This window comes from Nelumbo nucifera, chromosome 4 (assembly GCF_055504915.1).
Source record: "Nelumbo nucifera cultivar China Antique chromosome 4, China Antique-T2T, whole genome shotgun sequence".
Classification (NCBI taxonomy): Eukaryota; Viridiplantae; Streptophyta; class Magnoliopsida; order Proteales; family Nelumbonaceae; genus Nelumbo; species Nelumbo nucifera.
The window spans coordinates 56,125,379-56,141,506 of NC_142652.1; the positions used below are offsets into that span (position 1 = coordinate 56,125,379).

Here is a 16,128-nt window from a genome sequence, read left to right on the forward strand (position 1 = left end):
TTTCTATAAAACACCTCTCAGCAAAAAATAACAATTTTAGGAGGAACAGGTCTAAACCAAATCTCCTTAGTCGGAAAACCCAACTCCATGGAAGAGCAAAGGGACTTAAAAAAGGAAGCACAAGTGAAAAAACCTTTTGGATGAGGGGACCATAATCTCACATCCGAACTAAGAGGGTCCAGAAAAACACTACCAAGAAGGGACAACAAGTCTGAAGCACTACTAAGTTCATCTTCCCTCAAACCTCTCCAAAAGCCAAAGTCCCAACTTAAGGATGAGGGTGAAGTAAGAGATGGGAGAAAATGAGAGATAGCTTTTTCCTTGTAAAGGAAAAGAGAATAGAGAGCCGGGAACCTGTCCTTGTAAAGGGAAAGAGAATAGAGAACCGGTAACCATAGGTAGTTTTTTCTGATAGGCATTTTAACTATGAGCAGTTAGGGCTATCGAGTAAAGTGGGAAACAGGGTAGAGTTAGACTTCAGTCTTTGAGGTTCTAATCTAAGGGTGATAATAGTGGAAATTGATATGTTGAAAGCTATGATACCGAGATTCCTATGCAAGGGTGCTGTATTATGTCGGATACTTAAGTTTTTAATGTAAATTTTGTATCTGATACTCATCCAGCCATGTCCTTGCTTATCCAGGTAACATAGGTTGAAGGGGCTGAATTTATGGAAGTACCAAGTTCTGTTACCTAAACATTCCTTTAAGGGGGATGCTGATAGTGCTAAGGGGTGGGTGGAGTGTTGAACTATTCCAATCTAGAGAACTCAAAGTTTAAGTTATTTACTTGTATTTGCACTAAATGCTTCTGATTGTCAATACTAGTTTTACTGTGACTTTCATTTTGTTTTTCTTGGTCTCGTTAAGGTTTTTATTTGTCTGTTCATTCATAAAAAAAAAGGTTTTTATTTGTCTGTTGTTTTTTATCTCATGAGCTGCTTTCTATTATTGTTATAATTTTTTTTGAAGATAAATCAAAATATTTATTAATGATAAAAAGATACAAGTGTCTTGGGTGACAAGATGTCACCACCCAACAATTCAAAAGAGAAACTACAATATAACCATACTAAAACAGACCAAACTCAAAACCCATACAAAATTACACCAATAAAGTAGACCAGAAATTCAAACCAAAATCTTCTGTTTTGCTGCCTACAATTCCTGGACTATTCTTTAGCACCTGGTGCTGGCTTTGTTTCTTTTCAAGTACTTGTAGCATCATGTGGTTATACTAGCAGCATCTAGAGCTTATAAAATTTAGCCGTTTGTTTCTCATATTCAGTTTTTCTATCTATTTCTTCACCTTGGGCAGTTTATTGATACATCTTTTGCTCTCTGTCTCTCTCTTCCTACTTTTTTTGTTGGTCTTGTGAGTTGTGGCATCATGACATGTTGGGCCAGTTTTTCTGTTTTAGCTATTGTTGTTTGCACATTATGTGGTTTCTTTTATCATGTATACACTTTAACCCTTACATCTTAGTGTAAAATACTGAGATGCATGAACTGTATATATGTAGCTTGTAACTTGTGAAGTTCATTCTTGTAGCATTCTTTCAGCAGAGTTCATGCGTGCATCTGTACATGATGCAAAAGATGTGGATTTGGTAATTTTATCAAAGGTGAAAGAAAGAGTTGTCAATTTCAATAATGGGAAAGATGATGAAGTAAGCATCCTTCTTGTTATGTTTTTTCTGCTTTTGAACTGAATGCTCTTGGTTTTATTTTTATCTTGCAGCCCTTTTTATATGTAATACAAGTTGTTGATTCACCTTATGTCAGTATGGTCATATGGTGTTCAATAATCCTTTTCCCCCTTCAAGTAGGCATTACACTAGAACTATTGACCTTATGCTCTTATTTATCTGAAGGCAATTCTTTCTTCTGATACAAGAGAGTTTCAGAAGCTTGCTTTATTACTTTATATGTGAATATCTATTTGTTAAATGACGAATATCTATAAAAAAAAACAGAAGTAATGAAAACAAATTAAACTATTCGGATAAATCTTTCTCTTGAAGCAGTTTCTCTGCAATATAATGAAAATCTAATGAAAAAAGAACCATTACTAATTGATGGTCCAGGCCGTCCAGGGTCGTGGGAGGGTTGGAGGGCTAGACTGGATAAATACCTAACTTTATTGAAATTTGATCAAGAGCAGGAAGAGACATAACCTTATAGACAGGGAGGGAGGGAGAGAGACCCTTAAGCTGAGAATAGATATTCTATTATGCCCAGATTACATGGTACTTAATGAAATCTTGCCCTTGACAGCCCCTACGTAAACACATCTGCCAACTGTCTTCCAAATGGTGTGACAAGAAACAATTCTTTCCCTTACAAAAATGTTTGTCAATCTCAACCTGCTCAGTCCTGTCATGTTGGACTAGAATGTTAGCACTTAGCAATCTAATTGTCATAGTATAACCTGAGAGGGGCAATGACCTTGACTCCCAACTCCTTTAGCAAGATACAAAGTCACTGCAATTCAATCCCCCATGTGCCATAACCAAAGTCTAAAATGTTGGTGTTGATGGAGATAGTGGTCATCCAAATATAGGAAATCTGTATTACCAGACAAAAATATGGGAATTGGGAAGCATGGCGAAAATATCAGAAATGTCTATTGTAAACATTGTAGACATGATGGAAACATATTGAAATATGCAAAAAAATATAGATTTCTATTTTGTGTAATGATAAATGGTGCATGGATACCATTTTAAATTGTTATCTTGTTCTGGATCATCAAAATTACATGATAGAGCGAGTTCAAGCATAAATTCAATGTCATAGAAATTGCAAGAGCAGCTTTGATCTGGACAGTTTGGGAAGAAAGGAATACCTGGAAAGGAATGAATCAAAAGGAAGAGTAGAGACAAAGAATAATAGGCAGGAGAAAAATGAGAATAAGAAATAAGCATAACAATGAGGTGAATAATACATGAAATAACATGTTTACTTATTGTAATAGGGAGGTCTAAATCAAAATAGGGAATCAAAGAATTAGAGTTTTGATTACCTCAACTAGACTGATGAAGTGCTCAACTGGTCACAATGTTTAGCTAGAGGACCCTTATTCTTCCTTCTGTGATAGACCAGCAACTCATTTGTGCCAACAACATCTCTAGTTGGAGCTGACAATAGGATAATTGCTAGAGCTATGTGGATCACTAGAAAAAAAGCAAAAGATCATGAGATATGGAGCATGACAAAGGATCAAAGGGAACGGCATCTTCAGGAAAAGTGTTTAAAGTGCAAATTATTCAGCAACATTTTTTTATCAAGCTTGATTGATTTTCTCTCCAAAGTGTTTCTTAATCATTTTATGAAAACCATAGTAATTCTTGGACCAATAACATACTTTCTAGGCTTGGAAGTGCATCACAATTCCAGTGGCTACTTTCTTAATCAACAGAAATATGCCACTGACTTAGTCAAGCTTGCTCATCTTACTGATACTAAGACAGTTGATACACCATTGGAACTTAATCTCAATTTGAGTAAGGATGACTGACAGTTTACTCTTAGAGGATGCTACTCTCTATTGTCAACTTGTGGGGAGTCTTATTTACCTCACAATGACACACCCAGACATCTTATGCTGTCTAGATAGTTAGCTAGTTTGTTTTGTGCCCTTGCCAATCTCATATGATAGCTGTACATCGTATTATTTGTTATGTTAGGGGGACTGCTTCTTATGGCGTGTTCTTTCCTTCCTCCTTGTCTCTTCAGTTATCAGCCTATGCTGATACCAATGGGGCTGATTGTCTAGATACTAGATGGTCCACTACAGGATGGTGCATCTTTTTGGGTGGGTCTCTTATCTCCTGGAAATGTAAGAAGCAGCAAATAGTTTCTAAGTCATCCACAGAAGCAGAATATCAAGCCATGTCTTCAGCATGCAGTGAAATCATTTGGCTCCAGTCTCTTCTATGTGATCTCAATCTTGATCAGTCTTCTCTAGTGCCCCTATTTGTTGATAATCTTAGTGCAATCAAGATTGCTTCCAATCCTGTTTTCCATTTAAGAACGAAGCACATTGAAGTGGATTGTCACTTTATCAGGGATCTCACTTTTTGCCGCATCTCACTTACTCATGTATCTTCCAACCTTCAATTGGAGGACGTCCTCACCAAAGCTATGACTAGATCCAGATATTCCTTTCTCATGAGAAAACTGATGTTAATATCTACATCAGTTTGAGGAGTGTAGAGACAGGGACAATGAGGGTTAATATTGTAAATTTTCTTCTTGTACATATTTCTTCATTCTTTTGCTGTGTATTATACTTCTTGTATTCTAGGGGTAGATTTGTCCTTTTACTTTTCATTCATATAAATACCCTTTTCTTGGTGTGGTCGACTCACTTAGACACACCACAAATCTGTTCAACTTCTATATTTTGAACTTCACTGACAGAACCGAACCAGTACCACTGGTTTTTGGAAAGCAATACCAAAACTGACCTAAAACCAACCGGTTAACCGATCGACCGGTTCGGTTCTTCTTTTGAATTTATAATATATGATATAAATAAGTATATAATTATATAATATAAATACTAGAAATATATGTAATATATATATATATATATATTACATATACTAGTCAATTCGGTTAACTGGACTTTTTTGTTTTGGTTTCATTGGTTCAGTTCAGTTTTTCAGTTTTTGATTATCACCCCTGTTTTGTATGGGTGACAAATATTGGATAGAGCTCTTGCATAGATTCATGAATCAGATTGGGAGGACTAGGCATCATATGCAAACTGGACATGAAAAAGGCATATGACCATGTCAAATGGAGCTTCCTAGACTACCTACTTAGAATAATGGAATTTGGTATAAAATGGAGAGAGTGGATAAAAGCCTGTCTAGTAACAGACTGTTTCTCAATCCTTATAAACAGAGTACTGAAAGCTTACTTGGAAGGATAAAGTGGACTTTGCCATAATGATCTCCTATCTCATTGATATTTATTATTGTGGTGGAGATTTTAAGTAACTAATTAGAAGAGCAGAAGAGGGAGGTTAAGTTGAAGACTTCAAATTCAATTCAGGCAGCCCAACCATTGCAGTTGGCAGACAATTCCATCCTGTTTGGCAGGGCTAAGCAATCAAATGTGATGATGTGGTGTCTACTCATTTTTTGAAGCAGTCTTAGGGCTGAAAACTAATACTTTAAAAAAAAACAAACTAATTCTGATAGGGGAGGACCAGGAGGTGCCACATATTGGTGAATTGGCAACAACTCTGAAGTGCATGTATGGAACACTCTCATCAAAGTCTCTGGACTGCATCCTGGAGCAAATTACAGGTCGAAAGATAATGGAATCAAATAATTGAATTATTCAGAAGGAAGCTGGTAGGGTGGAAGAAGTCATATCTCTCTGAAGGTGGGAAGGTCACTTTGATTCAAGGTGCCTTGTCAAATCTACAAATTTACTTTGTTCCCTCTTTAGAGCCCTAGGCTTGGTAATCAACAAATTGGTAAAGCTAAGGCATGACTTCCTTTGGGATGGAATAAATAAAGGGCCTAGTGCACGAGGCTCCTGCCAATGCCGGGTCTGGGGAGGGACAGATGTACATACCCCCACACATAAAGAGAGGCTGTTTCCAAGTATGTATCCCTAAATGGAAGGGTGGAATAGGCAAACAGCCTCTAAACCTGTTGAATAAGGATCTCTTGGGGAGAAGGCTTTGGAGGTGCAGCCAAGCGAGAGAGGATCATCCATAGAGGAAAATGATTCAAAGTATGGAGGTGATGTTTTAGATTGGAAGACTGAAAGTCTTCAAATATCTTATGGATCCAGTATATCGTAAGGGGTGATGCTAGTTAAGAGGAATCCTTCAGACTCACCAGATTCAAGCCTGGCAATGAGGGCAAGGATACCTTTTTTTTTGAAGGATGCATGGTGTCAATCCAAGATTTGAAGGAATCAGACCTTCACATGTTCAACATAGCAGGACCAGTGTTTTAAAAGGCGTGGGAGGCGTACGCCGCCTCCAGGCGAGGCGCTCCCGAAACGCCCTGAGGCATATGCCAGAGGCGCTGACACCTCTGAGGCGTACGCCTCTTGCACTTTTCTCATGAGGCGTGCTAGAGGCGTATGCCTCTTGCGCCTCATGCACATCTGATATGAAAATACAGAAAAAAAAGAAAAAAGAAAAAAAGGAAAGGAAAAGAAAAGAAAGGGAAAGAAAAGGAAAGGAAAGAGAAGAAAAAAGAGAAAAGGAAAGAAAAGAAAAGTAAGGGAAGGGAAGAAAACATATGGGGAAAGAAAATGGTTTGCCCCCTGTCCCTTCGGTTGGGGGGCCATCTTTATTCTTCTTAATATAAAAGATCTTTATTAAAAATAAAGAAAAAATGAGATCCCCCCTTCCTTTTCATCCTCCTCATAACCCCCTCCTCTTAAGGAGGCTTACGCCTCCTTGTGTTCGGGAGGCTTACACCTCTTGCGCTCTGAATTACGCCTCACACCTCTAGGTAGTGGAACGCCTCGCGCCTCCGCGTTTTAAAACACTGAGCAGGACAGGTTGATGATAGAATCATTGATTGTTATGAGATCAGTGCAGGTCAAGTCATATGGTCTCCAAGCATGAGAAGAGACCTACAGGATTGGGAGGTTCCAGAACTGATATCACACTTTGGAGATTGTTAACAGGTTCCAATCTAACCCTAATGAGGATGACAGGCTATGGTGGAAGGAGACACAATCACGTGAATTCTTAGTGAGTTCCTTTTTCAACAACTTAATAGAACTAAGAGGAGCTAATGTGCCATGGCACAAGATGGGAAACTAAGGCCCCATTAAAAGTGATTTTATTTATGCTGATAAAGTAAGTGGTTTTTTCTCTGGTCTGCAATCTTGAACAGAACCCTAACTATTAAGTACTTGAAAAATGAGGCAAACTTTGCAGTCTTTGTGGGAAAGAAGAAAAGATCAATCCCACATCTACTGATTCGCTGTAGCTTCCCTCACAGTGCCTGGGTGCATATGTTAAAGCTTTTTGGTAAGACAGTGGGTAACCCTGAAGGACCTCATATCCTCTTGGCCATCACCTGTGCTCAGTAAAAGGGGAGTTGTTTTGTGGAAGTTGGCTCCTCTTGCAATATGTTGGCAGGAGTGAAACAACAGAATTTCCATTGGTAAAAGCTCCCATAGAGAACTGGTTATTGGCAACATTGGGAGACTACTCATTTTTTTTGGTCCAAAGCCTATAAGGAATTTATAGGTTTTAAATATTAACATTTCTTTAATCAGTGGCATAATATTGTATTTGACGTGGATTTTCTGATGCAATAATTTATAAATAGGACCACACATAATGCTCAAGGTCACAGCAATCACCATGCTTTTCTGTAAGGATTTTTCTTTTTTATTTCTTTTATTTTTTTTTGGGGGGGGGGTTGGGAGATCCTTTCCCTCTTATAATACAATATGCTTTCCACCATTTTCAAAAAGCCAAAAGAAGAACCTAAATAGATTATTTTCTAATAAGGGCTTCATAATAAAAAGTCTTCCTTAAGTAGAAACTAAGTCTTGATTGAGTTGATTTGAATCACATGAATTGTATATATAAATAGTAAGGTGTATGAATTAAATCATAGGATTAAAAAAATAATCATAAGAATTTTGCAAAAAAAAAATCAGACTTTAATTTTGAATCTAAACCCTTGGCCTTCATGATTTGAATAATGAATTATTTTGTAAATTGCAGGATTTTGACAACTATGGATTAGAATCATGAGATCTATGGATGAATGAGATCTATACATGAAGAGTCTTGAACCCTTAACCAATCAATTGACATCACATTAGAGATGCTAGATTACTTCTGTCTAGATTGAACATCTTGTTTGGCTGGGTGCCATGATCTCCTAACTGTTTGGAAGAATTTCTAGGAGGGGGCCAGAATTGTTTTGTGTTCTTTCTCTTTCTGGACAATCATTTCTTTGTATTTTCTTTTATCTTGGCTGTTTATTCTTCATTGCATCTGGTTACTTTGGTGCTTCTTTCTCTTTTGCCTTTTGTGAGTCTGGGGGAAGGTTTGTTAATTGTACATTTCCCCATTATTAATAAAGCAAAGTCATTTCAGTTAGTGATTTAAAAAATAATTATTTATTTGAGGACCTTACTTCTTAAGTAATAAAATAGCATAATTTTTATACATTTATTTGATATATGTTTTTATGGTTTGGCCGTTGACATTTTTCCATGTTAGCTACCACATGACTATTGACAGATTACTGGGAATTTAAGTATTGGACTAATAGCTGGGTTTCATTTGTCATAGGTTAATCTGGATGATGAAGAAACCAATAACTTACGAGATCGTCTTCTCCCCCTTATTATTGGATTACTAAGAACGGTGAGTCTTCTGTTGGTTGCTTCACGTAAGGTAGTTTCATGCTGTTTTGGGTATGGATATATGATTGCAAACCTGAAAACCTTATGTGCAAAAACACTCATGTTTTTATTGAACATAATTATTTACTGGATATTTATACCATGTTTCAGAAATAGCAACTTGAACAATAAGTTTCATAGTTCATGATTTGGAGTTAATTGGGATATTTAAATTCCAACAACATGCTTTGAGGATGAAAATATAAGGCATATACCTGTCATGACTTATGTTGACCCATAATTCTAAGTAGGAACTATGCATAATCAGTTACAACATCCGAATTGAAGGTGTTAGCTGGATCACTGGTAAAATCTCTTGCTAGTTGTAGCAGGGACCTTTGATCAAATCCCATTAGGGTTGGGGGCTTTGGTGAACAGGCTAACCTCCATTATATAGTCCATTTTTGTACCCAAAAAAGTGTAGCCTAGACCTGATCTTAAACAAATCTGAAGTTATCCAAAAGCTAGAATCAAATGACACTCTATCTGCAACATTGAAGGAATAAGCCTTAAGGTTGGAAATGGAAACAGAGTGTGATTCTGGCTGGATCAACGGTGTGGCCATACAACATTAAAGGACATGTTTCCTGTTCTGTTTAGTGTGGCACAGTGGCAGAAAACAAATTAGCATCAGTTGCGGACTCCTATATGATGGATGTTAGCAGAACTACATGGGTCTTTTGATTTAGAAGGAGCTTTAATGATTGTGAGCTAGAAATGGTAACATATCTCCTGGCTATGTTTCAGAATCAGCAATTAAATCCCCAGGATTCGAGGTGCTGGAAATGGTCAAACTTGGGATTTTTCTGTCAAATTCTTTTGCATAGGCATAGTTGGGGAATCCAGGCAGCACTTCCCAAGCAAGGCTATATGGAAGACTGCAGTCTGTAGCCCATCAAAAGTGAAATTTTTTGCATGGGTGGTAACCAGGGAGATATGCCTCACTAAAAAATGTTGATGAAGAAGGGCATTCTAGATTTGATATTCCCTCTCTGCAGCATGGAAGTCGAGGCTCCAAACTATTTGTTTATTCACTGAAACTTTAATACAACTATATGCCATCATTTTATCAGGGTTCTAAACCTAAAATGGTGCTTCCTGCATTCAGTGAAAGAATTTTTGGGAGGATGACAGGTCTTGGGTATGTCCAAGAAAGGAAAATGCTGTTGGTCATCCATTCCATTATCTTTGTCGTGGGCCATATGTTATGAGAGGAAAAATAATTTTAAGCAGAAAGCAACGTCTGAAGCAAGGGTGATCAATGGAGTGGTTGAGCAACTTAGGAATTGGTTGTGTACACAATGTATTTAAAGAAGATACTTTTTTCTGCTTCTTTTTTGAAGGTTAATTTTTCTGTAGGTTCCCAAGGCTCGGTTTGGAAAGAGTACAAATACAAATATGTACACTGCAAAACAAGGTTTATAAATAGAAAATACATGTTTTTGCACTGTAAACATTTGTATTTGTACTCTTTCCAAACTGAGCCTAAATGCATATACATGTGTAGCACCTCATTGTATAGAAGACCATACACATTTTTTTGACATAAACACAAATTACATTACCTTTCTCAACCAAAAAGAAAAACAAAGAGCTCTATCTGCATCTTCAAAGTTCAAACTCGGGATGCACCTATCATTTGGACAGTGAAAAGAAGATATTAGCCACCAACCATCTGTTAGAACATTGCTTTCCTTTAAAATTTCTTCAATTTATCTCCTTTGAAGTGCCCCAATAGATTACAAAATGTATAGTAATTCATACATTTTTTGATTTATTACCACCTAAGAAGGGATATTCATGATTGGGAGATTGATGACTTCTCTAGTCTTGTGGGTTTGCCATCCAACAACCAGATCAATCTTAGTGTCCTGTACGCTAGAGTTTCATTCTTTTGTTTTATATCTCCTAGGTTGCCCCTAGCTTTCCTCACCAAACCGTTTCTATGCATGTTTTACCCGCCATGATATCCTTTGTTGGACTGCTGCTTGGAGAAATGTCTCACCGCTGATAATTTGACAAGGGGAAGGGCATTGAAGTCCACCAATTGTTGGCTGTGTTCTGAAAGTGAATTAGTTGATTGCTTTCTAATTCATTGCATTTTGTCCATCTATCTATGGGCTTCTTTCTTTATTTTATTTACAATGTTTTGGTGTCCTTCCTTGTTGGTTAGCTAGCTCTTCAGATTCTGGAAATTGTGGAACCCTAGCAGACAAGGTTCTTCCATATGGAGTTGTCTCATGGTCATATTTTGGGCCATGTGGAAGGAAAGGAACATAATCAATGAGCATTTCACCATGCGGAGATGTGGAAATTTTAGGGATATTTCACACGTTTTACTAAGATATTTGTAAAACCTAACGAAATCAGGGCCCTTGGTTTTCCTCACCAAACCCTTTACCAGCCATGATATCCTTTGTTGCTTGGACCGCTGCTTGGAGAAATGTCTCACTGCTGAAAATTTGACAAGGAGAGGAAGTGCATTGAAGTCCACAAGTTGTTGGCTGTGTTCTGAAAGCGAATTAGTCAATTGCTTGCTAATTCATTGCATTTTGTCCATGTATCTATGGGCTTTTTTCCGTAGAGTGTTTAGAATGTCGTGGTGTTTTCCCTTGTTGATTAGCTAGCTTTTCAGCTGCTGGAAATTGTGGAATCCTAACATACAAGGTTCTTCCATATGGAGAGTTGTCTCACTGATCGTATTTTGGGCCATCTGGAAGGAAAGGAACATGGTTTGCAATTTTGATATCAATGAGCATTTCACCATGCAGGGATGTGGAAATTGTGGGGATATTTCATTAATTCTACTAAGATATTTGTAAAATCAATCGGAATCAGGGGAAAATTCCTGGACACATGATATCTGTTAATGAAACTTTTTTTTATCAATAACAGAAAACTTTCATTAGAGAAATGGAGAAAAGATTTAAATACAATGGTGGGGGAGGTAAACTCTCCCCCAATGAGAAAATTACAATGTAGCCCAAAACAAATGACTTCTTCCCACCCCTTGTTTGGCCGGTGCATCTGCAAATGAATTGGCACGTCTTTTGACCCACTGCAGACGTACTTCCATTCCCTGAGTTACCCACTTGAATTGTCTTCGTTCATTGATATATGTCCATAACCCATCATTTGCCTTCCCTAACCAGCCAATTACCACTTTTGAATCTCTCCTTCAATGATCAACCTATTAACATTCAATTTCTTAATCCTTGGCCCTTTTCACCTCCTCTAACAAAGCCAAAATTTCTGCTCTCAATGAATCCCCAAATCCAATTGGCCTGAAAAAAGAGCTATTACTGAACCTTCCTCCGATCTGAAGATGCCACCAAGGCACCAACCCTGATGGCCCCAAATTACCTTCACTGCTGCCATCAAAGTTGAGCTTGATAAAACCTGCAGGAGGATAACAAGAAGGTTGAGCGATGATTTTGATTGGAGCTGTGGCTGCTATTTCCTACCAATTGTTCAGAATGGTCTCTAAGGGAATGTCATCAAGTATCTACACCGTTTTTACCCAATGAGCCACCCTCAAAGTATCTATAGTTGAAGAAGCTTTGAATACTTGAAGGGGGGAGTCCACCTGCAACCAAATAAAGAGAGAAAATACTTCCAAATAGAAAGGGCAGGATATTAGTAAGTGAAAGCAAGATTCATCATTGGCTTTAGAAAGGGTAAACCAGTTAGGGGACAAGCACCAAAAAGGCTTCTTTCTTTGAATTTGATCACAAGTATTAATTCTTTTCAGATCTGTTTCCCACAAAGTGCCCCAACCCTAGATGGGACCGGTTTCCTCCACACTTCTTTAGCGGGAAAGGAATAAGCAGGAGTAGGAGAAGGTTGTGTTAGGGCTTTGAAAAAGGAGGTACAAGTGAAGGAGCTAGAAGAGGAGAGGGTCCAAATCCAAGAGTCCAACTTAGAAGGATCCAAGAAGACCTTTTGAAGTAAATGAACCCAAGACAAAACCATATCCATCTCTGATTCTCTGAGACCCGTCTAAACCCCAAATCCCAATTAAGCTCAGGCCTTGGACCATAGGAGGAAACAAAGGTGGAGGTTGGCTCATTTTTATACCTAGAAAGGGAGCATAAAGAAGGGAATTGATCTTTAAGTGGTACCTCCCCCACCCACACATGTTCCCTGAATCTTACCAAATTCTTGGAGCACAGGTTATACATGACAAAGGGTAGAAAAAAGGAAGGATGGCATGAATAGCTTTCCAAGGTGCTGCACTAGTTGCTCGAGCCAAAACTCCTGCGTCCTAGCCATCAACCGCCAGCCCATGAATGCTCATAATCACTTTTGTTGACAATTTATCCTAATCCACTGGAAATCTCCACAGCTATCAGTGACTTGTTATTTTGACTTATTTCTTTTTTGTCAATAATGTTTTGATTAGGTTGAGAATCCTCATTTGGTAATGCAATCACAATTGCTATTTGTTCTTTCAAGAAATATTTGCAAGAAAGTTTGATATTATTTTGCATTTCCTCTTAGCATAATATAGCAATGGATATGGCACTAAACAGAATGGAATGTTGAAACAGGATTCATGTCGCTGATTCCATATAGTCGGGATAAGGCTTAGGTGATGTTGATGATGATGATTTTGTCTTGCTCCTTAGCTCCTTAGCGAAATGGGGAGATTTCTATGTGGTATTTCTATTTGTATGAGGTGGGGTGACTACTTGTCATCTATTTCGTTATGAATAATTTTCTTCATAAAGAAGAGAAGCCAATGCATTTGCTGACACATTTGCTAGACAAGGGGGGGGGGGGAGGGACAATTTATTTTGGGCTATGTTGTAATTTGATTGTTCTTTGGGGAGAGTTAAGAGATTTTATCTCTCCCCTTTTTCCTTGTACCTGTTCATTATTAATGAAATTGCCTTTGTTATTGATAAAAAATGAACAAGTTTTCTTGGAGTGAACAATTTGATAGCAGCGGTACAAGGGCCGAGATACTAGCAGCGGTACAAGGTATACAGATGACCAGTCAACTTGGAGTAAACAATTTGATAGTAGAATGGGATTCCAAGGTAGTAGTGGGCTGGCTGACAAGTCCAGAAACAGCTTGTTGGGGCTACAGGAATCTGTTAAATAAAGTTAAATGGCTGACAAGAAATATGACAGTCAGGGTTCAGTGGGTCAGCAGATCAGCAAATGCAATGGCTGATTCTCTGGCCAAGCAAGGGGTATCAAGGGGAGATCTATTTTGGGCTACCTTGTAACTGTGTTTCAGGCTTGTGTATGTTTAGTGTTTATGTTTCAGTCCTTGGAGGAGGTAACACCTTGTGCCTCCTCCTAGGCTGACTGTACTTTCTTTATTTGAATTAATAAAACTACTCTCACTTATCAAAAAAAAAAAAAAAAAAGAACAAGTTTTCTTCTTTATTTATCTTCAAAAAAATGGGGAGATTTTCTGAGATCCTAGGTTTGTTCAGAACCATGATCAAGAGACTTAGGTTGTGATTTCTGAGATCCTAGGTTCTGTTCAGAGAAGTTTGTAGACTTAGGTTGGTTGCTGTCAGCGGTGTGGGCTTAAGAACACTGTTAAGGTCCTTTGGTGGGAGTTGGTAGTGGTTGATTGGCAATAAAGGATCCTAATTAATTGAACAAGTACTTCAATGTTGTGATGGTATTTAGCAAGCTTTTGGTGGGAACAGGATGTGGTAATGTTGCCATAGATTCTTAATAGCTGTATGTTTACTATTTTCTAAAGGTGGTGGTCTATTTTGCATAGCAACTTTTCTATCAGGGTTGTTGTGCAGGGATAGTTCTTTTTGTTGCTGCTTCCTGATTTTTCTATTTTGTTTGTATGACCTTTGTGTGTTTGCTGTTGGTGTACCATATTCCCTTGAACTAAAAGAATGATATTTAGAGAGCTTAAAGGAAGTCATTTGTACGAATATCTTCTAGCCCTCAGCCCATTTCTTCCAGAGATATATTCTTTATGGCCTTATTTTTTGGGGGTCCTAAGGCAAAAATCTTCTGGAATGTTTTTTTTTTTAGGTGGTTTGGGGGGGGGGGGGTTAACTGGTAAGGATTAGAAAAAGATTTTGGAATCATAGAGGTCATGTGTGGATGTTGGATCCCTTGTTTTTGATTGGGTTTTGCTGCTAACAGACTTTGAAGATGTGGTATAAACTTAATGGACTGCCTAGTGCATTATTGAATATGATACATAGGCTCGAAAAAGTTCTATTTCTTTTTAGTCTGATGTCAGGAGATGGTTTTTAAGATTTTCTTTTATGGTTCTCTCTGCCATGTTACTATAAAGCTTTTCTTTTATTCAATTTTAATATTTTATCACTTTACTATAAACAAGGCTTGTTCCCATAGACTTGTAATGTGAGACATATGAACAAGTCAACTTTCTATGGACTGAGAGATACTTGGATCTTACTTATCTTTCTTGATTCAATGGTTTCATGCTTCTGCCCTTTATGTGAACATGCTGAACAGTTGAGTAGAAAGATTGGTTCATTCCTGCATCTGATTTATTTTCCATGAACTAGATGGCTTTATGCTTCTGCTCAACTAGCATAAAGCCATCCGACTCCACAGATTTTAAAATTTTTGGGTGCTAGGATATTTTTATTGTTGTAGGTCTCTTAAGAATATGGTTTTAAACTTTTAATATTTCTAGAAAATTTCTCTTATTTCAGAATTACTACTATGGTAACTTTTAGGCATACTATTCATAGTAATTCCCACATTTATAATTTATACGGAACTTGCGATATGCTATTTTAGTAATTTATGATATCCTTACATTAAGTTAGTCTAAGTAGGATTATTAAAGTTTTGTCAGAGTTGTTTTGAAGTTGGAGCGCCCCTATGGGTTTACCTATGGATTTGCTTTAATTTTAAAGCAATTAGAAGTTGATTTGGGTCTGTTTTCTAGTTAAAATTGGAGTCTGTAATGGGACATCCCGAGTTCATAAGTTGAGTCTATAGATAGTCATTATAATTGCAATTAAGGAAGAGTTATTTGACAATATAAAGTTTGGTTTGGTGAATTATGGTTGTTGCCATGTATTTTTCTCTTTTTTTTCTCCCTCATTCTCACCTATTTCTTCTTCTAAGCGATTATGTTTTTGCTGTTACTTTACAACTAGAGTTCCTTCTATTCCTAACTTCTCGCCCGTTATTTGATAGACAGAAAGCTGAGTACTTGCTTTTCCATCCTTATTTAAACACCCCTAACATCTCCTTCACCCCATAAAGCTTGCCACCAGATCTGAAATTTGTAGGACCTCTATCCTGTCCTATATCAAGTTTTGATGCAAAATAAATATGTTCAAAATTTAGATCACTAATGTAATCTCATATCGAAGTAAATATAGATTGCAAATGTGCAAAAAAGAATGATATAGAACATTCATTTAACAACAGGGTTGGATAGACTGAGATAAGGGTGAAAGCTTTAGTTTTTCAAAGAAAAAGTGCAACCTTGACGGTTTGTGTAGCAACACGATATCAGCACACTGCTGATTAGAAGAAGACCTACAAGAACTCCTCTACAGATATTTTATTTATTGCTATGTTTATATTTTATATATTAGAATCACAGAATCACCCCAACTATGTTTCAACATGAAATTTTAAAGAATATACAGGATAATTTTAAATAATTAGAGACAAGCAGGAAAAAATTAAGTTTTAAAACAATGTTGTTGTTGACTAGGTCAAGTGGTCATTAGTGGAT

General features: G+C 37.4%; 1 protein-coding gene across 6 annotated transcripts in view; it reads left to right on the top strand.

Annotated features, from left to right (window-relative positions):
• VPS54 overlaps positions 1-16,128 on the top strand; it is an 85,687-nt gene that overhangs the window by 24,188 nt on the left and 45,371 nt on the right. For all 6 annotated transcript variants that reach the window (XM_088903175.1, XM_088903177.1, XM_088903176.1 and 3 more), the window contains exons 4-5: positions 1,552-1,669; positions 8,302-8,376. In XM_088903175.1, coding sequence (XP_088759301.1) covers positions 1,552-1,669; positions 8,302-8,376 — 193 coding nt within the window. The remainder of the gene's footprint in view (positions 1-1,551; positions 1,670-8,301; positions 8,377-16,128) is intronic.